The sequence below is a fragment of the Poecilia latipinna genome, unplaced genomic scaffold, assembly GCF_001443285.1.
Source record: "Poecilia latipinna isolate Pla-1442-1.1 unplaced genomic scaffold, P_latipinna-1.0 Scaffold2071, whole genome shotgun sequence".
Classification (NCBI taxonomy): Eukaryota; Metazoa; Chordata; class Actinopteri; order Cyprinodontiformes; family Poeciliidae; genus Poecilia; species Poecilia latipinna.
Window position 1 is genome coordinate 66,828 of NW_015114687.1, and position 24,673 is coordinate 91,500.

A 24,673-nucleotide genomic window follows, 5' to 3' on the forward strand; every position below is an offset into this window, starting at 1 on the left:
ACGGAAAAAGCGCTGACAGTCAAAGTCTTGTCCCCGACTGCCCTACAGCCACAGCCTATCAGCTGCAGAGATCCAAACCTTCACAAATCTGAAAGTTATACAGGAGCGGCGAGAAGAAAGCCACAAGAAGTCCTGTTCGCAGATTGCCACAAGTCATGCGGGGAAGAAAGCAAACGTGGACGGACAGATCTGGTCAGAGGAGACCAAAATGCAAAGTAATATCTGAGGCAGAACATAAAACAGCAGAGAAAGGGAAGCTGAAAATACTTAAGAGTGTTGCAGAGACTTTCATTCCAGCAAAAGGATGGCCTTATCACATGCAGCCACGGCTACAATTATGGGTTATGATCAGAAACAAACCAAGGCCTCCAAACATTCTAGCTTCTGAGTCACAAAATAACAGGAAGAAACTCCTCGCCCTCTGTTATTTGTAGGAAAGTCAGTGAAACTGGGGTATGAAACATAAACAGCATCAGCAGCCATTACATTGTTTTACCCATTTGATTGTTTTTAACGCTAAGATTTATTTAATAAATCTGCTTTCCCTTAATCATTTTGATTTCTGAAGACGATCTCAATATGCCACACTTTGTGGCCCCACATGTGTCCGAATGGTCCAGTAAAAGTCCAAACACAAATAAAATGAAGAATCTGTAACATCCAATCTGGATGTACAGGGTCTGTAAAATTGTTATTTACAGACACTATACATCAAAAAAAACAAAACAAAAAAAAAAAAACAGAAATATTTTACAAAGAAACATGGCCAAAAAAAAGTTAGATATTGCAAAAGTGGTAGAGAAACTATGGAGGAAAAAAAGGACAAGGAGGGAAGAAGGAAAATACCATAAAAAGAAAATCAAGGAAAGGACAAAAAAAGAGAAAAGACAGAAGAAAACGATGCAAAAATGTATCAATGAAAGGACTAGAAAACAGGTAAAAAACTGGAAAGTCAAACTTAAGGCTATTAGGAAGGAAAAATGAAAAGGGAGGAGTTGAATGTCCAATGAATGAATTGAAGGACAAAGAAATAGAGAAGAAAAAAAAATCTGGAAATGTAAAGATTTTTCCATATTTTCCAAACCTGGAAAACCACCTGAAGTTTTCCACAGTAACGAAACCCCAAGTGCCATCTTGGATCGTACGTTACTCTCCCTGTGAAGCATGTTTACTTAGAATTGACTATTTTTGTACAAACAAATGCAACTTAGAAACTTTATAAAACATTTACTTAATTATCTTCACGTCAAGAAAAAAGTTTGAACTGATTTCACTGGGAAAGAAAATCCATTGCAAAGAAAATGTACAGACATCAAGAAAAAGATAAAATGTCTCTAAAGTTTTCCAGGGAGTTCTGCTGTTAAATTTCACCCAAAACCAGAACAGTTTTCTGTGTGAACAAGTTAAAAGAATAGCATTACCATGCACGACATCTAATGAGAGGAAAAAATAATCCAATATGCTGTCATTATTTGGCGTTACCAAATTATTTTATAAGGCTCCTGAATATACAGCTCCTGAAACAAGAGACGCCACACTTTATGAAACACATTTTAGTTTACAATAAATTCACATGAAAATTTTGTGGCAAAGTTAAAAGAAGAATCAGGCGTCACCGATTCGACATCACAGGTAAGTCCTTTTCACAATGAATGATCGTCTCAGTTGGACATCTACATGAACTCCCTCTGGGAAAGGACGGTGCGGAACAGGGACGTGCCTATGGCCTGGAAGTAGGTCAGGAACAGCTTGCTGTCTGTGACCTCCGCATGAACGAACCCCCCCTTGGTCGAAGACTTGCCGGTGAAAAACTTCAAAGAGTCCTTGGGGACGTGGTTCCAGTGTCTGGTGTCATCATCCAAGAAGTTCCCAGCACCACTGACTACATAGCCCACACCAGTCTCTTCAAGGTACTGTGGAAAAAGAAAGAAGCATAACAGTAAAGTTTGAAATAAATAAATAAATCTGCAAACAAAGTTGTTTGTTAAATGTCCTGGAGCTGACCTGCAGATTGTGGTCGTGTCCACACAGGTACGCGGTCACGTTGTGTTTAAGGAGCAGAGGGCGAAGCTTCTTCAGTAAGCACTTTGTGGGGCCGTGCTCCGACACGGACCAGACCGGATAGTGGCCCGCCACCAACAGGAAGTCTGCCTTGGACCGGGCCAGCCGGTCCTGCAGCCAGACCAGCTGACGGTTGGCGTCCACCGCAGACAGGGGGGCTCTGGGCTGCGCGTCAGCGAAGTCGTCGGAGTTTCCACAGAGCATCACCGTGTCGAGCATGATGATGGTGAGGGTCTTCCCCGTGTTGGGGATGCGGAAGTTCAGCTCGTAGTAATAGGAGGGAAACTTCCTAACGAAGGAGAAACATCAAATGCTCTCTTCACAACTTCTGGCTATTTGTTGGGAAGTGCATAAGAAAGTAGAACATCATCGAATAAATTTATTTCAGAATTTCAGCTGAAAGAGGGAAACTCGTACGCATTCATTACAGAGAAATTTCAAAGGTTATTTCTATTTTTGGAAACTTCGACTCCAGACCTTGTGAATTTCCGTAAACCTCTTGAATTGGCTTTGCTGCACATCCTCTGAAGACTGAGGTTATTTTACCCCCACTTTCCTTCCACTAAACTTTTCACTAATATACCCTCTAAAAAGCCCAGAGTTGTTGCCCTTTAGCAATAACTGGGTTTCTGGGTTAGAATGCATTTGTTATACGATATCAGATTTTTAGAGAAACTGAAGAGTAAGCTTTTATTAGTTAAACAAACATTTTGATTCCTCTTTGTGTAATGAATCCATACAAGTTTCAGGTTTTCAATGTATTGAAGCACACCTTACCATCTGTCGGACTTTTGAGAGTACTCGATCTGAGCTTTGACGTTTCCTGCATGGTCATGATTACCAGCCACAACATACCAAGGGACTCTGAGATACTTTGAGGTGTACACAGACTCAAAGGTTTCCTTTAAGTGGGAGATTTAGAAGAGACAATAGGTTTGAGTTCACAGAAAAAGGCTTTTTAGAAGGGTGTCTGTGGTCTCATACCAGAGAAACTCAACAGACCTGAAACCGTGGGGAATCCACACTGTCCACACCTTTGAAGTAGAAGTTATCACCAAGCGCCAGAATAAAGTCGGCGCCCATCTGTCCCGCTACGTTGCCCATTTCCTGAGCTGTAAGAGTCTGCTCAGTCGTGACATAAGGCGAGGTGGGGAGTCCGCCCCAGTCCCCTACAACCAGGAACCTAATGGAGGTCCTGTTTCCTGGTAGGGTGTAAAACAATACCTGTTAGCTGAACAGCAACACAACTAGGGTCATTTAAACTCACGGTAGTCAAGGTGAAAAAACTTACTGCCATTTCCTCCCAGGTCTTGAAAATCAGCAGGATAGCAGAGGGTCACACCGATGCCAGCGGATAGGAGAGTTAAAAGAACAAATGCCATCTTAAAAAAGCAAAAATAATCAGAGTTTCAGAGCGCTTGAAGATAAATCAAACAGAAGTGAACCAAAACCACATCTGAAAGTCAGCATCCATGTGATCAAAGGTTTAAAAAAAAAAAGAGGAAGAACAGGTTACACGGCTTCAGGTTGAGCAAAGTTTTGCACGTCTAGCTCAGCGAGTGTGGCTATGCTTCCTCTTTATTTCGTGACTGCTGCAAACAACAACACTGTCTTGAGTGTGATTGGTGCAGCTTGGAGCCGTCACGTCCCCGCTGGAGGCAATAAAGCCCAATCAATGTGGCCATATCTATGTGTCTGAGAGGGTCAGAGGTCACAGTTCAGTGTTCCAGAGCATCTCTGCCTTTTATAGAACATGTCATTTTATCATGACAATTTAAAGGGCACCTTTATAAGAGTATTAGGGTCACACTAAGACAAAAACAAAAACAAAATGATAATAAAGTTGCAATGTAACAACAATGGACTCATACGAGAATAAACTAATTATAATAAAGTAATAGTACTAATAGTCAATATGAGAATAAACAAGTTTACTGACATAATATTATGACTTTATACTTGTTATTTTGTAACTTAATTTTTTCTTGGTATGGCTCTAATAAAAAATAGCTCATGTGCTTTAAAAAATAAAACATGTAGCCATGTTCTGGCAACAAATTGTTTTAAAATTAATTCTAGAAAATTAGCCATTTCAAAAACCTTCCCAATGCAATGTCAGACATCAGCAACCACAGCCTGTTACCTAGCAACCCAATGGGAGCTCCAGGACATTTGGTCGGCAGGTTTTACTGCGACGTGACCTCTGCATGAGGTGTTTTTGAACGATGGCTGCTGGAAAACACAACTGTTTTGTTATTGACTTCCCATCCGGAAACCACTTGTTGCATTCTTGCGGGTTGTGCAGGAGGCTCTACTTCTGCTTTTCAAAGATCTACAAGTTGTACAATTGTGCACTAAAATGTCAATATCTAAGAACAATTTTGAACAAAAAACAATAAGCATGTTTTGTATAGCTCAAAAATCTATTGCAACTTGTTCAATGAAGCACAACAGATCACCTTTGAAAGAACACTTAAGTCTAAGAAGCAAAAGACAACTCTTTTTTTAAATTACAAGCTATTCAAATGGTGTACATTTGTGAGATAAAAAAAAAGCAAATTGAAAGTACTCACGGTGAGGAGACGGGATCTGGCTGACTGCGTCCTCACTCCTCTCCTCCTTCCTCTGCTTTTTATCAGCGATCCTGGAGGAGCGGCTTGAGGAGGAGCGGCTTGAGGAGGAGAGGCACAGGCATGATTCTTGTTCACAGCCTGACTCGGGACCAGGCAATGATCGGTACCACGTGTGGCCCTCGGAGGTTAATATAGCTCGTGTCTAGACTCCACTTCCAACACTTCAGCATTAATCACATTTTTTCCTGCTTCGCTTCCACCTCAAGTTTCTGTCTTCCTGATTTTTCTATGGAAAACGGAGCACATGTTATATATAATCGGATGGGTCAAGTTGTCTGTCTTGGAAACTCTTTTGTGTCTTTGATCATGTTACAAAACATAGTTGTTAAAGTCCAGGAGTTAGACATGGGTTCACTTTAAAGCTATACATTTTCAAACTTAAAACATTTTAAGGGTCTTTCTGAGGCTTAATTTAAGAGACGTTTTCATGTCAGACTTTGTCAGACCTAAATTCCCACAGTTCTGTCCCCTTACACCCATTTTAATAATATAAAAATGTATCCTGTTGGATACTGAACATATTTCTACTTTGGTTAAGATATAAACATGGAATCTGGAAATGAACTACAAAGAGTGGATAACTGGACAGATGAATGGTTTCATGGAGAGATGCTAAAACACATGCTGGAGTGCTTCGTCACTTCATCAGATGGATGAAGGAAGGAAAGATGGATGCAACAAATAGAAGGAGGAAATATTACTGGATGGACAGATGGTGAAAGGGATGGGTGGATAGATGGACTCAGAATGTGGATGGATGAATTGATTATTGGGCATATTAGATGTAAGGAAAATGGATGGAACAATAGTAAATGGATGCAAGGCCAAAAGGCAAGGGGTGTCATGGGTTTGACACAAGTCTTACCGGACCCTTACCCCATGTTCTGATAATTTACTATTGATTTAAGGTATCTAAAGCCACAAACCTTTTTTTTTTTAAAAGAAATTATCTGAAACTCGGTTTTTTAGACCAAGGTTAGAGCATCTTTATTGACACAAACAAATCCTTAAATCAGAATTACATCCTGATGAAGAACAGAAACAAAACAGTTTCAAACTGCTGTGATGATGTTAAAATAAACCTGTTTCAACAAATGTCAACTAAAAACTCACAAGTGATGAAACAAAATGAAATCCAGAGGGTTCTCTGGATTATCAACAACGCAGAGGACACAGACTTTAAAAACAGCACTGTTATTTGAAAGGATCAGTAATTTGTGTATCCAGAGTACTGGCCCTGGTTTTGTCCTCCATAGTTCTGGTAGGCGTCAAATCCCTGTTGATTCCCCCAGTTGAACTGGTTCCCCCAGCCTGCGTAGAGAGATCAGACCAGAAATACATTCTTGTAATCATCTGCTCCAACAGCACTGAAAATATTTAAAGACATCTCAAGAGAAACCAGTTGTTACCGTAATCATATGAATGTCCTCCTGTAACAGAACTAGGATAGGCTGTGCTGTAAGTGGAGGAGTTTCCACCCTGAACCACTGGATTGCTTTGGGTCAGCATCTTCTTCTTTTCCTCTCCATATCCGTAGCTGTACGGGCTCTGCTGGTCGACAGGTGGGGGCATGGAGCGGTAGCTTTGTCCCTTTGTGTCGCTGGTGCTGGGTACAGGCGGGGAGGAGTAGGTGGAGGTGCTCTCTGGGTAAAACGTACCGTAGCCTGTGCTGCTGTCCGATTCAGCCGTGTTGGAGTTTTTGCCAGTGTTGCTGGCAGCATTGTTAGCATACAGTTTATCTGGAATGGATAAACAACAAATTCAGGCCATTAGTGCTCTGTGAGGGTGTGAGCAGTGCATATACGAGTGTGATTAACAGCGCTAAAATTCTCCTCTGGACTGATTGTTTATGAATGAGCGGTGTATTTCTGCAGATGTCATTTTGCCACAGGAAAGAGGCAGATGAGCTTGATTTTTTTTTCCATAAATTACTGTCAGGACATAGTTACAGTTTAAACAAACATGTACACATATGTATGTATTTATTTATTTTTAATAAAAGTTACTACAGGTTTAAACTGAAGACTTTTTAGATAATTCTCATTTAAATGTAACCATCCTATGGTTCTAGTGCATTTTTTTAAATGTTCTCACAGTATGTTCTGTTGAACAAACCCAATGAATAAACATCTTATGAATAAAAATCTGTTCTTTCAACAGATTTTATTCAGTTCATTTGAGGTTTGCAGAAATTCATTTCTCAAAGTTCTCTTAAGGTCTCAAACAGGGTGAGAGAGAGAATTTGATTCCTTGCAACATATTGATTTATTTCTCAGTCATTCTGTGGTAATTTGTTTGGGATTACTGTCTTGCCCCTTGATCCAATCTTAGGACCAATCTTTATCTGTCGGACAGATGGCCTCACATTTGATTGCCTGCAAGGCAGAAGTTACAAAAACAAAGACTTTAGACTTGTGCTCTAAAAGACTGGGTTTAATAGTATAAATAATCCTGTGACGCTGCGCATTTGAAAGAGTAATGTACTAAATTTGAATCAGGCTCAACAGGCAATAATAAAGTCTAAAGAAGGACTAAACAAAACACTGTTTGGCATATTAAGAAATTTTGTATTTATATATTTTAATCTTTTACCATTTATCCATGAAAATATATTTATATTCTAGCAGGATGAATATTATGATTTGTCCGTTTCAAACCGGTTTAAAACGGCTCATGAACGTCTTAACACGTTGGATTAAATGTTAAAAGATCCTTACAGTAAATTGAAGCAGGGGAATACCAATGGATTTGTAGTGTGAGGCGCTTAAAAAGTTACGACACTCCATTGATTTGTGTCCATCACAATCTTATCCAAAGTTAACGTATTCATAGAGATCACCTGTTCAAAGTACATTTAGGATAAAAAACATTGAACATGTGAGCGCTGCCTGTGTGAGATTCCTTTAATCCCCAGTAGATTATCCTCATGTGTTCTGGACTGACGAAGACTACGGGTATCAAAATACTTACGATAGCCGGCACCAGCGCTGCTCTCATAGCTGTAGTTAGCTTTGAAATGAACGAAAAGATAGTTAGTAGTGATTTCCTCATCCCTGAGCTTCTTGTTGCAGATCTTCTATCCAATCATTAAAAAACCTAAAACCTCTTACTAGTGTTATAGCTGGGTCCGGCGCCAAAAGGTTGGCCCCGGCCTCGGCCCCGGCCCCTGGCTTGGCCCCCTCTGTTGGGACCCCAGCTTCGAGACCCGGTATCTGATGGAATACCACGGATTGTGCCAAATCCTGGGATGTGCTGTTGAGCAGGATATTTTAGATGGTTTAATGTAAAGTGACATAACAATAAAACCATCAAAAGGAGTTTCTCCAATAAATTACCATGTCAGTGTAGATGACCTTCTTCTTTGCAGACATTCGGTTGGCGTCTGAAGCGTCATCGTCGTTTGGGAATAACTTTTCCAAAGCAGCGAGGGCAGCGTGCGCCTTTGCTTCCTTTTTATTGGAGCCTTTCCCTTGAAACTTCTGCCCATCAACTTCCACCTGAAACACAAGACAGAAAGCCGTTTGCGTCGCACCACTTCTGTTAAAGTCTTCATTTTATTACAATTTTGGCAAAACAAAATATCTGACTTTTTAAATCAAGTGAATGAAAGTTTCATAGGGGATCAACAATCAATCGGCCCCGATTTCCTTAATTTTGGGTGACTTGCAATCTCCATTTCAAACCAATCTTATCCAACTAAACTGCTGCACCAACACAGAGGTCTGAAAAGCAGCTACTGCCTCCTGCTGTTCTGCCATGAGACACGGCTGACTGACTGTATTTCTATTTGAGAGCTTTACCTCACGTGCAGTCAAAAGAAGTTGTTTTTGTTTGTTTGTTTCACGGATACAGTTCAATGTTTTTCAGTAAAACCCAGTATCACACCTTAAAGTGTCGGTTCTAAAAAGAAATCGTTTCTGGTTCAAATTGGAATCGGCAGGTCAGGCTTTTTAACACTTGGGTTATTGGCCAGAAGATGGCGATCAGTGCACCTCTGAACTAAACAAAAAAAAACAAAACTTAGTGTTGTGTTTGAAGGTGGCCTTTTTTCTACTTGGTTTTATTTGATTTTATTGATCTCTCACTCTGTGGGTTAGTTCATTTATGAAGTATTACTTTATTACCTTCTAATCCTCAAAAAAAAAAAAAAAAGCACCACATTGTTGCACTTAAAACGCTGTACGAGGTAAACCGACATTGCCCTCTACATTTGTTTGCCGAGTGTGATGCTGCTGACTCACCTGCATGACGAAGGACTTGGCGCTGGACCTCCCAGTCTCTTTAAGCACCACATACTTCAGGCTGCGGCGCTTCTCGTTGAGCTCCATCACAGGGTTCTTCCCATTTTTAGTTAAGAGGGGACCCTGACCAATCTATTCGCAGTTGGAGAGAAAAAATTAAATCAAACAACTTTCTTCTCTTAAGCCATTGTTGCATGTTTTTTTAAAGAGACTTCAAATAAAGTCCTTTACCTCGTCTGCTGCGGTAGAAGCTGCAGCAGAGTCAGATTTCTGAGAGCTTTCAGTATCGCCACTCAGCTCTGATTTTGACTCCAGGCCTGTTGGAAGACCAAGATCTTTCAGGGCCTGTGAATAAGAAACGCACCAAATCAACAGCTGATACCGGCAGGTTTACCGGTCAGGCGATCTGCTTAGCTGGAGTCTGCAGCCTGATGCTTCGCGTGTATGTAGGATGGAAAACCTCAGCTAAGCCTGTCTCAATAAGCAACAAATCGATTAATCGCATGATAAATTAAAATGAGCTCAATCAACTATTTGCATTTTTGTTTTCCTTGTGACAGGCCAAACCTCAGCCCACTTTGACAACAGTAACAAGCCTCAAACATTGAGGGAGGGGTGTGAGCTGATAAACTGAATTCACTTGTGTAGAGAAGATTTATTAGCTTCACCTTGATGGCGACGTTCAGCTTGGCAGCTCGCTTAGACGGCCCCGACGCCTCGTAGGTTTTTCCCTTCACATCCACAGACATGGTAAATACCGGCTCGTGGACTGGACCCGTTTGAGAGATAAGCCGATACTCCAGGCGAGACTGATACTGGTTTAGGCGCATCACAGGATTTATGTTTGGGTCAACTATGAGAGGAACAAACAGGAAAAAGGTGGAAAAAAGTATAAAAATGAACTCAGACGACAGCCTTTTGACAAATTTATTGTCAAATTTATTGTACTCCGATAGTTCTTACAATGTTTCTTTAGAAAGCCTTTCTCAAATTTCTTCTCTTTGCTTTTTGATGCCGCCTCATCCTCATCTTTCTCCACTGCTGAGTAAGGCCTCTTAGCTGGGAGGAAGCATTGAGAAGCAGGAGTCATCTGACCTGCATTAAACCAGAGAAACAAAGTTGAGACCCGACTCTTTGAACAAAGCGCAACTCCGCAGAGGATCTCTGTTGTCCTGTACCTGTGCCGCCTTTGCGGGTGTATTTCAAAAATTTTTGGGATTTATAAGGTTTGTTGTCCATCCCCAACACCTTGTACATCTGTCCAAAAGCCCACAGCCTCAAGGCAAACTGAGTAAAAAAAAAAAGTTAAGAGAGTCAAGAAGTTTAATGCAACTGAAGCGAGCAAGATAAGTATTGAACAAGTCAACGGTTTTCTCAGTAATTGTATTAATATTTGTGTGGAATAATCAAATGTTAGCAAGAATCAAGGCAATCCACACATAGAGAGAAATCAATACAAATTAGTCCATAAAATTAAATTATTTGTAATGAAGTAAGTATCGCTGCAATGGACAGGTGACCTGTACAGGGTGGCCCCACCTCTCGCGCGCTGATCTCTGGAGGTAGACACCAGCACCCCTCATGACCCCATTAGGGATAATCGTGTTAGGAAATTGACGGATTGATTGGAAATAAGTATTGATCAAATGTCTTTCTGAAAACGACATAGAAAGCCAAGAAACCAGCTGAATTTTTATCAGTGTTTAAAAAGATTTCCTGCTGCTACGTCTGAACCAATAGAGGACTGGTGACCTACAAAAAAAGCCTTTTCATTTCACCAGAGTATTGCACTGAGAGGCATGATTAGCAAAAGCAAAGACTCAAAAGACTGTTGCAAAATATACCAATGGTAATTATTACAGCTATATTTCTAAATATTACCATGATGGTCATTGCAGCCATAATCCAGAAGTGGAAAAAAAAAAAAGTCATGACCAAGAAGCCTCTTGTCAGACATCAGAAGCGTAATCAAGAGTCGTTGCAGGAGTCAAAGAGCTGTGAAGCTTAAAAAAAAATCTGAAAAAAGCAGGTATAATTTTTTCCAACTACAATGACATCTACACACTCACTGCGCAAGACTCCACTGTCAAAATCAAAGTAAAAAAAAAAAAACTGTCCAGTGAAAGTAAAACTGCTTGAATGACCCAGCAAATCACTAGACTTATATCCAGATGAAAATCTACGTAAAGACTTGAAAATCAGAGTAAACAGGAAGACAGTTTGTGTGGAAGACAACTGGTGTGAGCATTATGCAAGTGGCCCTATTAGAAACATTTTAAATGAGAAAAAGTTGACATGTCAAATACCAACCATAACACCTCTGTTTTTTAACATTTGCATGCGTTTGTATCTCACCATACCTGAGCACTCTTTGTTATGTCTTCACGCTGCTGCTCAGTCAGATTTGCAGTGGCGTCGACATCTTCCTTCTCACATGGGTCCCTTATGCCGGGGCCATCTTTGGACAGATACGTTTCAGTTTGGGCATCCAGGCTGGTTTCCATGCCATTATGGATTGAAGAGAAACTCACCTTCCAGAAGGATTCCAGAGGCGACGCACTCTAAAACTCTGCGGAAGGATTCACCTACTGCCATTGGCCGCTCAGATGTACTGATGGCTTTCTCTACCAGCAGTTCAAGAGACTACGTGAAAAAAAACAACAAAAAAAACAGCACCATTTCAAATTAGACACTGCTTGAAGGAATAGATCATAGTCTACTTTAAGACCCTCATAGAGTTCTTTTGATAATCCTGTTGTGTTCAGTATTAAGATATCAAAAACAGAAACAACCTAAATGATTCACTACTCTTGAATAAGAGAGAAAACATTAAATACTTTGTGAACCATGAGCCTGTGTGTATAATGTTAAGCTAGACAAAAACATCTACCAAGCCTTAACAAGGAAAAGTAGAAACAGACTTCTCACCCATTCTGAGAGGGGTGACCAATCAGGAACCCGTTTACACAAATCCCTCATTACTCGGATCACAATGACAGCAGAACTGAGATTGCTGACTTTAGCCTGGGACACAAAACAAAAAAAAAAGCCAGTTGAGTCAGAAGGCCCATCTGTCTGCTCCAGAGAGACCTCGCTTCTGTGCTTTCAGAGTTTTCATGAACCAATTCAGAAAACAAGGCAAGCATGGAATAACAGGAACTACTGAGCCGTCTCCACATCAACTAATGCACGACCTGTCAGGTTTTCACTGATCTCTGCACAGTGCTAGAGTTGAAACAGAGAAAGCTCAGCCTTAAGAGCCAATCCATACCAATGAGTCACCCACATGTGTCATTGGTATTGATCGGCCGGCCATCCTTTAGCTTTAAAGTCTGGAGTTTTAAAGGAAATATAATAAAACTAATAAACTGTCACTCTCTATAGGTTGGACAAAACATAAAGGAGAGATCAATTAAAAATAATGACGTGAATGCAAACCTGGAACCACTTGGCGTGGCGGAGAGACGCCAAGGCAGTTAGGCATTTCTGCCTGTCCAGAACGTCCGGCGGATCGTTGACCGTTTGCGTTTCTATTGACGAGGTGGGGTAAGAAGAAAAGGTACAGTTTGACCAAGGGGGTTGGCTCTGTCTTGCAGCTCAGGGAGCAGCAGCTTTCCCCAAACCAGCAGAAGCAGGGAATGGGGCTGTCAGAGTATCTAACGTGGCAGGCTTTGTTCTTAGCCAAAAATCATCTACCAAAGACCTGTGCAAACTTTCTGGTTTACTGCAAGTGAAAGAATTGCATTCACAACATTGCTCGACATGTTGTGAATGTGTCTGCACTATTTATAAGAACCCCTTTCCATCAGCCTCATGGCTTGGGTTTGCTGCCCTCCACTTCCTGAGACAGTGTGTCCAGTTGGTCAAAGGTCCAGCGGTCCTACAAAACTTCACAAACTATAAGGCAGTCAGTTTAAAATCACAGGCATAGAGAGAAAAAAAATTCACGACTGTCCCATACTGCAGCAAAACTGATCAATCCATGCCCAAAGGTGGCTTCTACCAAATGGAAAGAGTGGAAACAGACTAGAGCTGCAACTAACGATTATTTTAGTAATCAAATAATCTATCAATTATTTTTGACAATTAACTGGATAAAAAAAACAGTGCCACATTCTGGAGACTTTTCATTTAAGTTACGTAAAACGTTTTATACAATACTGGAAATACATTAACAAGTGCAAATAAATGATTCAATTACTTTTTTAAAATAAGAAAATACACATTATATTGCACAAAATTTAATTACGCAGCATTCCTTTAGTGAATGATGGATCATTTGCAGCAAGGAATGCACCTGCAGCAAAAAAAATAAAATAAAAATACTTCAAGAATCAATATGTGAAAAGCTCAGCACTTTCTGATTGAATTATCAACACAACGTGGGGCTGATTTGTTTTTACCACCAATTGGACAGCAGTAGGTGCTCACTATGAGATTATTATTCTTAAAACAGAATTTGAAACAAGTGAAGCTAAATCTATCATTTGGGAGTTCTGGGTAAAGCATGTTTATTTTTTTTTTTTAATTCCTAGATGCAAAATGAATATACTTCAGCGCTTGCACAAAACAAAAATCCTTAATTTAAAAGAAAATCTCTGGTTTTGAATCAACGGCCTGCAAAAGTTTAGAGCTCAAGCAACCAGACGACTTAAGACTAATGTCAAGCAGGGTCTGGTATTGTGTGGGAAAATCTTGTAAGGTGACAAATTTCTGTCCTACGTTGTGAAGCCAATAGAACATCTAGCAGTCTCCATCTCCTTCTTCCTCAAATGTTTTCCCCTCACTGACTGACTAATAATAAACACTAATAATAAACACAGTATGATCCACAGCTGACCGATGTCTCAGTTTACCTCTGTCTGATGTAATTCTGCTGCAGTCGTACACTCCGGCATCTTCCATCATGCAGAGCGGCAGGAGTTACTGTCGTCTTGTGCTCGCACAGTGCGACACGTTCAAGTACTGTTTGATTTATGAAACTGCAGCTTGTGACAGTTAAGGATCAACTTTTCTCAGGAATACGAACTGCAGACTGGAGTTTTCTCCATCACTAGTTGAGAGTATAAACTTGGCATGTTTACAAAAACCGGAGCCCGGAAACTGGTCACAAAACTCATCAGTTCATTACCAACATTTCTAAAACTAGATGTGGGTCTCCAACCCCTCCCTACCGCTCCCCCCCAAGAAAACAAAACAAAACAAAAGAAAAAAAATAAATCTGGCCTTTAAATGCTCTGCAACTTTAGACTTCCACATTTTTTTACAGAAACAACTAGCCGGACAATCCTTTGTTAAACTGTTTAGCCATTTTAAAATGAATTTTCTCCCTCCTTAATAATTGACACAGTTTCAAGCTAAACCACAGAATCAGTTTTGCAGCAGCTGGTTTGAAATGTACAGGTTTAGCATCAAGAGCATGCAATCCGCGCTTTGACTAGTAATTCTAGCAGGGGCTTGGACAACATAACTGAGCCAATATTACCAGCGTGAGCAGAATGTTGTTAGCTACAACAGAGGAAACAGATTCCTCAAATCGTAGCTCACAACAAAACAACGTCAGGATCACGAGGCAGGAGCATATTAGCCGTTTGCTCGCTGGCATTAGTCTGAGCCAGTCGCTGTACCAACACCACTGATCTAAAAAAAAAGATGAACACTGGGTGTGGCTGCAACATGGTCACAGAAAACCTGCGAAAGCTTTCGGGATTTTAGGACAAAATATTGTGACCGATAAATCAGAGTGGCACGTTGAAAGACAGGGAAAACCCAAGACGCAATTCCTCATGTCAATGTTCACAACGCATGTCGTTTTGTCCCGTTTTATTTTCCAGTTCAACACTTTTGTTTATGTTTTTCACGTGCTGGATGAAGTCTTGTCTCTGTCAGAGACCCTTCCAACATCACATCGCGCTGCAGATCATCCAGTTATTACGGTTTTTGAGCAGAAATTGCACAGATCAAAATGATTTTACACACTTTCCCAGACATTCAGTAACTATGCAGAGATCGACAGTGGACCTTGTCTGAAATACACCATGCAGAGGTCCTGCAGCCAGCGGCAGACTGCAGACTAGATTTCAACATAATGTCATATTGACAAACACTGAACAAACAAGTAAATCGATGTAAACCCAACATATTAATTTAATTACAATTTTACTGCATTCACTTTTAGACCACCATTTGAGTAGGCAGTGTAACATTTCCCAATTTTAGCTTTTGTTTAATATCTTCTGGCTCCATATTGTCGCTTGTTGGATCTGCAGGGTGGGTCAAGTGTAAATCTAGGATGTGTGATTGAAAGGGATAAAGGCAGAGCTGTGAGCGCATGCAATGTGCTACATTTGTTACACCCTTTTTACTTTCTTTCTTCACCAGGTTAAACTATATATTCTTCAATATCTACCATAATAAATAAATTAACAACATTATATTGAGCATTCTCATTTGGTTTTCTCTGTGCTGTATGTATAGCAGGCTTAATAAATCCACCACATGTGCCCGAGCCCATTCATCATAAAATTAATTTTGGCCTGACCCGGCTTGAATTTCAGATTGGCCTTGGGTTATAGATCTAAACTCTACGGTTAAATCCCCACACCTCCTGTTCACAATCACAGGAGTGAGCAGATCGTTTCCATTTCCTTACAAACTAGCTATGATTTTGTGGCAGGTCAACAAACGGACAGTAATTATCTCAAACATGAACAGCTCAGAAGAAGAAAAGACACTCTGCAGTACTTCAGAGGATGGCTACTCCCTGAATCTTGCACTACATAAAAATCATTTTACGTAAGCATGAATAATACATCTTTCACCCTGCTTAAAGTCCACACAGATATACACTTTCATACAAAAAGAGAGACCTGCTGCTGAATTTAACTCCAGATATTCTAGGAATAGATGGTGAACAACCCATATTAGTTAACACAATAAATAGCTGAGTGCAGATTTTAAGTCCAGACAGTTAATACGATCTTCTAAAACATTCCCACTGCAGCGTGAAACAGAAAACAAGAGTGGATGACAGAAAATAATTGTGCTGACGCTGCTGAGCCACACCCAGGGGACTTTTGGGATAATATCTATTGCAGTTATAGATCAGTGGAGGAGTACAGTATCTGCCTACTGACATCACACAGAACAAGCCTGTGAGAGCCTGGGTGCAGCCGGACAAATACACGCACCGTTCCCCTCTGCCTCCGCGGTGTCAGTCTGCTGCTCCGCCCGGACCAGAGGTGATGTCAGGTTGATGACGAGAGTCGGGACTGACTCCTTGCTACTGGTCACAACAATGGCTGCTTCCTCCGGACGCGAGCTTACTGTATATGTTCCAGCTGAAATTACCTGAAAAGATAAGACATTAAAGCTGTGAAAGGTGTTTCTTAATCTGCCATTAAGCAACTCCAAATATGACTCCGTACCTCTAGCTGTTTAGCTAACTGTTCTGTGACTTCATTAAATAAAGTGATTGTAGGCCAGCTGGAGCAGAGCAGCACCAGCTCCAGTTCACTGTCTCCTTTCAGGAGGAGTCCTTTAGCAACCAGACCGACCCTCATAAGAGCACGCAAAACTCGCTCTTCGCCTCTGATACCAACAAAAACAAACAGACAATATAAACAACTTTCATTTTAGTTGGTATTGTGTCTTGTTGTTGAGAAGCAAACAAAATAGAGATGTTTCATTGTAAGTTTGACTCGTGCTGTTCAGAAGAGCGTTCTGATTTTTTTTTCAACTGAGTTTAAATGTTTTAGTTTATCTGTTTAAAAGATGTCAGACAAATTAGATCAGCGGGCTTACCTCCCTCCATCAATCTGTTCAGATAGTGTTTTAAAAGCATGCTCCACATCAGAAATAATCGTCTGCACAGCTTCCAGCTCCTCAGCTGTAGGATACACTTCAGAGTGCTTCGTCATCACGAGGCGATTCTGAGGCCCAGTTTGTTTTGGAGGGGCCATGATCTCCTGTAGTACAAGAAAACAAAGACTTGAAATCAGAAGAAAGTAATGTTTACATAAAATCCACTTCCAAAACACAGAAAAATAATTTTATTTAGTTTTTATTCATTGACTGTCATTTCAGTTTTGACATAAAATGGGTGTGAAATTGTTACATATAGAGTGCTTGAAATAAGTCTTGCATACAGTAAAAAAACAAACAAAACAAAACAAAAAAAAAAACACGGAAATAAACAGAAGTTATAAATACAATTTACTTGGGGGAAAACACTGCATCTGCAGTTATAACTAAAAAGGAGGAAGCTTCATATTTATAAAGCTCTAAAAATGACACGTGAAAAATAAGGGATATGAATACTTAACACGAATGCCGTAAGACATGCCATTATTATTTACACATTTTTGTTTAAATTGTTGTAAAAAGTGCGACACCTTCTTAAATGTTATTCTTAGATCAGTCACCAAGAGAGAAAAACCTGAAATCTGCAAGCTAACAAGACCCTAGCCATTTTAAAAAGCAGACAATATCCTAAAATCATTTTTACAAGACGTGGATGTGCGGAAATCTACTCCTTGAAATTACTTTTATGATAACAGGACTGCCTCACTCTTTGGAAATAAAAAAAAGTCCAACACATGGGTGGTTTAAAACTTTTGCACAGTAGATCATAAATTGTGTGTGCTTTTAAGGAAAGAGGAAAAAACAACCTCAAGCTGTCGTTCATCTTCCAAGTTTTGAACTGCAGCAATGTATTCATGGTACTGCCTCAGCTCCTCCTCGTAACACAGACAGTCGTACCAATATCGCAGCTCCTCGTATCTGTCAGGAGTGACAACAAAATGAGCAAAAATAGTACGTTTTAAAAGTAAAACTATAAACATCCAGCCGACCCCATATGAATTGTTTTTAAGAACAATCATGACCAGATCCTTTCACGATCTGACATACTAGCCCTTGTATTTCTGTACAAATCTGTAGAAATAGAGCATGTTTTCAGCGCTACCTGTCAAAGTCCTCAGGCAGAAGACGGTGGCCTTGTTGGATCAGTTCGTCCCAATATAGAAGCTCTTCATAGGCCTGCTGTTCGTCCCACTCTGAAGTCATGCTGTCCTCCCTGCCTCGTGTAGCATAAATAAAAACTGTAGTTGTTTATCCTGCCACAGAAAAACGTCAACATAAAATGAAATCGTTTACGTCACGTACATCGTAGCGTATAGGTGCTAGTAGCAACCAGCGTTAGCGGCTAACAAGTGCGCAGCAGCAAAAGTTGAGCCAAACTATCAACTTGTGCATGAATGTTTGCAGTTTTCATTAAGAGGGGATGTGTCTATTCAACAAATCGATAAATAAAACCTCTACTATTCGCTCTATATTAAAGGTGTAAATACTTAATATTAAGCACAGTTTACCTTTAGCTAGCTGTAGCACCTGCACGAACTCAATGAGTTTCATTAATGCTATCACAGCTTGCCTCTAAAATCACGCATATGCACAGTTTTAGACCGTTCAAATGAACTTCACCTCTCCTTTCGTAGTTTTTCTGGTGATTTTATAAAAAAAATAATTCATAGCCGTTAGGAATTAGTACGTCATGCCTTTTCTTCACGTAATACAGTGGCTTCAATTCAGACTATTGACGTAATATCGCCCCCTGGAGGTCCGGTGGTTGAACACGCACTGTTGGATGTTTTCAGACTTTTGTTTAATGAAAAGCTATACCTGAACACTGGGACATCAAGAGCAAGAATGTCATTTTTTCATTTCTATGTCTCAATGAATGCATACAAAAGCCAAAGAAGTTTCAATAAAGTGCTGAGGTGATGGTGTTCGGTTCATATGAACCAACATTTAAAGTTCTATGTTGTTTTCCATCTTTAACCATCTCTTGTTATTGAGTTTTAACTAATAAAAATCTCAACAGACATGAGTTTTTCAGAAATGCACCACATTTACATTGAAATCTTACTGGATGTAATGGATATAAGAAGCATTTGAAAAGAGCAAACAGTATTTTATCCAAAAAAAATAGATCTTATTTTTAACCTTCACCCTGCTGAGCTGGATGTTTATTGTACTTCTGAAGTAAAACACTGGTAGTCAGTCCACTACACACTGACTCAAGCTCTAGTCAAAACATTATTCTTATATGTGTTTCAGATTTATTAGATTATGATCTCTGTAACCTTTGTGGATTGTCCATTTGCTAAAACATATCTACTGAAAGTGAAGAACATAAACTGAGCAGGACATCTCTGTTGGAAAATTTTTTTAAGGAGAAAATGTTGCTCATTGCAGTCAAAGGAAAGCTACTAGAGGGTTTTCAATACATTTACCTCTTTTGCAGGTCTTCAAAACAAGACAGGATAAAAATAAGAGCAGAGTTTTAAAGTAAAAGCACATTGTATGGTTTTATTTACATTCAGTTTAAAGTGTTTTACATGTTCTCAAACTGAAAGTAACATTCAAGTATTAACTCATAAAAACCTTATTGTTTTATACATTGACGTATAAAACACACAAAATAATACTCAAAGTCAAAATTACATGTGAACATTGGACATTCTGTAATAAATTACATTCAGTAGAGTACTAGCAAAATGCTCGATTATTTCTGGGTTTGCTCCAAAGCGCCCTCTGATGGTTATGCCGATGTAAGTCTCAGAGCTTTCAAAGCTGGTCAAAGTTATGATAGATTAAAGTTTTCCCTTTTACAAATCTTCTAGTTTCTACAAGGTGTGGTTAGGGCTGAATTCAGATTAATCTTTATAATTTCATTATTTACATAGAGAAATAAGGAATATTCACTTTTTCGAAGTAAACAGAGCATTTATGATATTTTGTGCAAAATTGCAGCCTTAGCTAGCTTGCATTTTTCAGGTCAGAGAAAAAACAAGCTGGTAAACAGAGTGGAGTTTGAAAAAAAAAAAAAACCTTGATTGATCAAGGAAACCTCCAATGATAGACTGCTTCCTCGTCATAGCAACAACATTTCCTCCTTCAACTGCTGTTTCTGTATTTACAAAGGTTTGTGTGTTCAGTGACCTGCTAACATAAAAAAAAAAAAAGCATTCTTCGCTCAGACTTGCTGAACTTCCTTCTGGTCCAAGCTGGGGAAGAAGCTCTTCTCCCAGCGACCCATCACGGTGTCCTTCAGGCCCGCCTGGCACTTTACAATGAGGTAGATTTTGCGGAGCACGGTGCGGCGCAGCAGGATGTAGACCCAGGGGTCGAGGATCTGGTTCCACGTGGCCAGCCTCACTCCTATGTACATCAGAGTTTGGTAGTTGGTCAGGTTTTCATCCACAGTTCTGCTGGAGGAATGGATCACCGACATCAGAGCAAAGACCTGTGTTGTTGGTCAAGAAACACATTCCTTATTTGTTAATCTATAGATTAAAATGTGTTACACGTTAAAAACAAGAAATAAATAAAATTAAAAAAAAGAAAAGAAAAGAAAATTGAGTTGTTCTTGTTTCAAAAGTAATTCTGAAAGAATTTTGCAGTTTTGGGCCAAGTTCTGAATCCAATCAGGCTCATCCAGTAAAATCACTTTCACAATGACAAAGGGTACTTTTGACTCAAGAGTCACTCAAAACATCATAACAGTTTCATTTGCATGTTATTTTTGAAACAAGTAACTGCAGAAGCACCAATATTGATACTTCTGCCATGTACTTTTCATGGGCTGCATTGTTCTGTAATCCAGATAGTAAAAACTAAATACGCAATCCAACCACTTGTGTTGTTGGTCTTTTGTGACCTCTGAAGCAACTAACAAATGTTTCTTCATAAAAAAAAATACATTCACGCCCTTTGATTAACAGAGTCAAATAAATATAATAAAGTACAATATAAAGCTGAATCCATTCAGTAAAAAGACATTCTGTTTCCTTAAAGCTAAATGCCAGAGTCTGCTGTAAAATCAAACACTATAGTTCATTACATATAGAATAAAAAGTGATGTTTGTTTTTTCTGTTTGTTTGCTGTTCTGTTGCGTATTTATATTTGGTCAAAAAATAAAAACTCAAGAACAAGTTTGCGCTCACGCCATCACACTGACCTGAGTCCTTGTGATTTGTTCCATTTATTCACATTTTTTTACTCACATTCCTCCTTTAGAGGTGTCTTCCAATGTTTTATTTACTTATGCCAGCTCAGTTCTAGTGCTTCTCGTGATGTCATCGGCCCCCGTACACATAAAGCAAAATTAACAATTTTGACATCAGGGTTTTAAAAACTTGGCTCACAGCCTTAGATCCAATTCGGTTGAGGAGGTTCTGGTGCAAAAAAAACAAAAACAAAAAACAAAAACAGTGTGGACCGAAGCACCAGATCATATTGAGCTCACAATCACAATGATTCATTTTGGGCCATGTGGATGGATGACAGGGACACTGATCCAGTGGATCCAGCTTGAACTGAACAGAAAATAAATTGCATCGTTAACTGTTGGGCATTTCTACAAGTTCTCCTGATGCATTGGTAAATTTTCTTCTCCCGAGTCTAAGAACTGCAATCTATAGAAACGTAAGTACCGGTGATCTTTGTCAAAAGTTCTAGGTTCACTTAGAAATATCCGTATTTATTATTACGAATTTTTCCGTAATAAAACAGATGGTTGCTGGAACACAGCTACCATCTGTGTTCCAGTGGCACATTTTGGTAGCTAATCCAAGTTTGTCTCGATGAAGGGCTAATTGATCATTTGAAAAGCCTTGTTAAATCATGTTAGCACAGCTGGAAATTGTTGCAATGATTAAGGAAACTGACAGCTAAAATGCCAAAGGTTTGCAGGGCAGCAATTGCTGCAAACAGATTCTTTGATGAAAGCAGCTCACAGTTTGAAGAACAAAATTATGATTTCAAGTAGAAATACAAACTTGCAAATGTCTCTTGATTGTGCTTCCTTTTCATTTTGCAACTCATATGACTGATAACACGCGAGTGTTCTTGGAACAATCTCCAGCAGTTCACCCAGTCCTTTTGTCCCAGTCTTCTTTGTCACGTAACGTCATGTCATGTTTTGGCTCCATCAGGTAAAGCAAGTCATTCAGATCTTTAAGTAGCAAAACATTCTCAGATCATAATAACATTACCATGTTTGACCTTTAGTATGATGGGGGTTTTTTCTGAAAGGTAATATTTGCTTTAATCTTCTAAAACAGAACAACTCATTGGAAAACTGATTTTTCTCGTAACATACCAGCAGAGGGCTCCAGCAGATGCATGAGGTGACCATGATACCAACCAGCTGAACCACCATCTCAATGTCATGGGAGCGGGCCGAGTGATGGGAGCCGGGCTGCCTCCTGATCCGGGCCAGCACCAGCGTCAGTCCGCTTATTGTGTTGCACACGAGAGCCACAGCCAGTGAGGTCAGGCCGAGTCCGGAGAACAGCGCCACGAAGGCCACGTCCACCCCCATGGTGTCGTTGAGCACGTTGATGAAGCACCAGGTCTTTGGTTCCTGATAGGTGTATGAGCCGAGCTGGAAGCAGGGCAGCAAGGCCACACACAGCGCTGCCAGCCAGATGATGGACAGGCAGACCTTTGTGCGAGTTTTGGTGACGAGGGACGAGTGCAGCAGCGGTTTGGAAACGCCCAGGCATCGCTCTGCGGCCATGGCGCAGCCCATAAACAGAGGGCAAAGGCCAAAGAAGACCATGCTGCCACCTAGGAACTGACACATGCTATCAGAGGAGTCCTCAGTGCTCTGTCCACCGGTGAGGTAGAGCCTCAGGACCAGGGCACCTGGAATCACATGGCCAAAGAAGTCTGTGATCACCAGAGAGGTGGCAAACAAGAGGAATGTAGCTTTGGAGCGCCGCCGCTGCAGAGAGTAGGCATTGACCAGTATGAAAAGAGCCACCGTGTTGGAGATGATGCCTAGCGACATAGGCAGCACCACGCTGATCACACCACTGGTGTGGTTCTGCACAGCAGTGACATTTTCCTGCTGCTGCTCCATGGCCGTCACCATGGCCTCCACCACAGATGCACTGCCATCGCCCCAACGAGGAAGAAGCGAGGAGGGCGAGGAGTTAAAATGCCTCAAAGCAAACATCTCTCATCTCTGACCTCTGAAGTTTATGGGGTCCATTGTCAAAGCAGGCTGCAGGAAAAAAGGAAAAAATGTGCAGTTTTTAAAGTAATTGGATGTAATAAGGGAAAATTAATGTTTCAGATCTTCGAACACACTTTGATATCAGGCAAAGAACATGAGTGATTACAAAAATCTATTTTTTAATGATGATTTCATTTACTAAGAGAAAAAAAATAGTTCAACAGAAGACATGTAGAACAGTCCAAATGTTTTTCTCTAGCACTGTTTGCACGAAAACCAATAAAGATGAAAACCCCTGCATGTATGATCAGTGGGGCTGTCAGCTGTAATTTTGGATAATTTAGCCGAACTCTCTTTGCATGTTACCTCAAAAACACCAAATGAGGGAAACACACTCTGAGAGCAATGTTTTCAGCACTGGAGCGATAATGACTTTCATATTGCCAGCTCTCACTTTTTATTGTTATTAGAGCACTTTATTAGAATCTGTCCATTCAAGAAAACTCCGCTATTTATTGTTTAAAAAACACACTCAATTCATTATCTATTTATTATATCCATGTCTTTATATTGCTACTAACCTGCTACGATCTCTTTCAAATTTTGTTTTTTATTAATATCAATCTGATATTCCGACATAATGTGACGCAGATCGACCAAAGAAGCGGGTGTACTTAGCTGTCGCACTTTACAAAATGAAAATATGTAAATATAAAACCCAGTTAAAATATTAAATTGATGCTAATCGCATTTCTTGTCTTTTAACAGAAGTCTTCCTTTTTTTTTTGTTTTACCCAAAAAGTTGATCATTTAATTTCACCGACAGCTAAAAATAAGAAATTAACTCACCAATAAGACCAGAAAGTATTTCCAGAGCGCCTGAATCTTCCTCGACCTCTCTCAAGCAGTCCACGCCATCTAAGAACTACTGGAAAATGCGTTTTCAAAAGTGTCAGAAGTCATATTTTTCCTCAATAAAATCCACCGCTGCTGGGGTAAGTTAAGCAAAGAGTCGATGTCCTTTGAGGCGCACTTCGTTTTTTTTTCTGTGTGTTTTTCCTCTGCGAGCTCGGTTCGGCTGACCGACCATGAGCTGGAGGTGAACGGAGCATTCTCACTGACGCTGAAACGCCGTCTGGTGTTTTTATAGCGCGCTTCTCCTCTGCCTGTGTGGGCGTCTCTGCGCGCGCGCCCCCACGGCCAGCTCGTGTCTGCTGCAGCGGTCTGTTTACATTAAGTGCAGCATCAGCCAGCGTAAGTTCAACCTGTTACTCACCTTATATGCTTCACTAAAATGACCTCAAAGAAGATTAGGTCTGTTTTATCTCAACACACTCACACACTTAAGTGCCATCCTCAGGTCAGTAAATGGTTAAAAAGTCGCTGCTGGTATCAGTTTGTGGTGAAGATGCTTTTTTAAGCTCTCGGATCGATTTGTAGAGAGGTTCGGTTCCATGCATTATGTTTTCTTGCTGCTCCATGCGCAACACCGCGCTCAAAATAACCTCCGATACAGTAGTAGAAGGATCCAGCGCTTAATGGATGCACTCGGTCAGCGGCCAGGGAGGTTGTCAGTTTGAGAGACTGAATAAATGACCTCAACAAGACAGGTTAAAATATCTAAATCTATAAACAACAGAAGAACTCTTACAGGGCACCTTAGATACTTGACAGGGTGGTGAAAACCTTTTTGGTTAAAATATTGAGAGAG

General features: G+C 40.2%; 3 protein-coding genes across 9 annotated transcripts; all 3 read right to left on the bottom strand.

The window, feature by feature from the left end:
• Positions 1–1,211: 1,211 nt before the first annotated feature.
• acp5a (acid phosphatase 5a, tartrate resistant) lies at positions 1,212–5,536 on the bottom strand. 2 transcript variants are annotated; one of them, XM_015016849.1, is made up of 7 exons: positions 4,635–5,536; positions 4,205–4,393; positions 3,353–3,443; positions 3,064–3,263; positions 2,839–2,963; positions 2,005–2,350; positions 1,212–1,913 (listed from the first exon to the last, which is right to left on the bottom strand). In XM_015016849.1, the coding sequence occupies exons 3-7, from the start codon at positions 3,441–3,443 to the stop codon at positions 1,674–1,676; spliced, it is 1,002 nt and encodes a 333-aa protein (XP_014872335.1). In that variant the 5' UTR covers positions 4,205–4,393; positions 4,635–5,536; the 3' UTR covers positions 1,212–1,673. The 2 variants fall into 2 exon arrangements, with proteins under 2 accessions (XP_014872335.1, XP_014872334.1); XM_015016848.1 differs by lacking the exon at positions 4,205–4,393.
• A 126-nt stretch (positions 5,537–5,662) lies between these two features.
• Positions 5,663–18,533, bottom strand: LOC106936063 (interleukin enhancer-binding factor 3-like). Of its 6 annotated transcripts, none has more exons than XM_015016845.1 (20): positions 18,419–18,533; positions 17,901–18,011; positions 17,605–17,716; positions 16,739–16,902; positions 16,363–16,525; positions 16,126–16,285; positions 12,374–12,465; positions 11,864–11,959; positions 11,467–11,578; positions 11,296–11,393; positions 10,114–10,222; positions 9,899–10,030; positions 9,604–9,788; positions 9,167–9,280; positions 8,936–9,067; positions 8,030–8,191; positions 7,805–7,946; positions 7,665–7,703; positions 6,104–6,433; positions 5,663–6,005 (listed from the first exon to the last, which is right to left on the bottom strand). In XM_015016845.1, exons 2-20 carry the CDS (start codon positions 17,999–18,001, stop codon positions 5,902–5,904), a joined length of 2,547 nt encoding a protein of 848 aa, XP_014872331.1. In that variant the 5' UTR covers positions 18,002–18,011; positions 18,419–18,533; the 3' UTR covers positions 5,663–5,901. The 6 variants fall into 6 exon arrangements, with proteins under 6 accessions (XP_014872331.1, XP_014872333.1, XP_014872327.1 ...); XM_015016847.1 differs by having other exon boundaries at positions 17,901–18,051; XM_015016841.1 differs by having other exon boundaries at positions 17,901–18,012; positions 18,369–18,533.
• Positions 18,534–19,285: 752 nt separating this feature from the next.
• Positions 19,286–24,076, bottom strand: LOC106936062 (prostaglandin E2 receptor EP1 subtype-like). The gene is made up of 3 exons (XM_015016840.1): positions 23,812–24,076; positions 22,102–23,010; positions 19,286–20,243 (listed from the first exon to the last, which is right to left on the bottom strand). Exons 2-3 carry the CDS (start codon positions 22,960–22,962, stop codon positions 19,974–19,976), a joined length of 1,131 nt encoding a protein of 376 aa, XP_014872326.1. The 5' UTR covers positions 22,963–23,010; positions 23,812–24,076; the 3' UTR covers positions 19,286–19,973.
• Between the last annotated feature and the right edge of the window lie 597 nt (positions 24,077–24,673).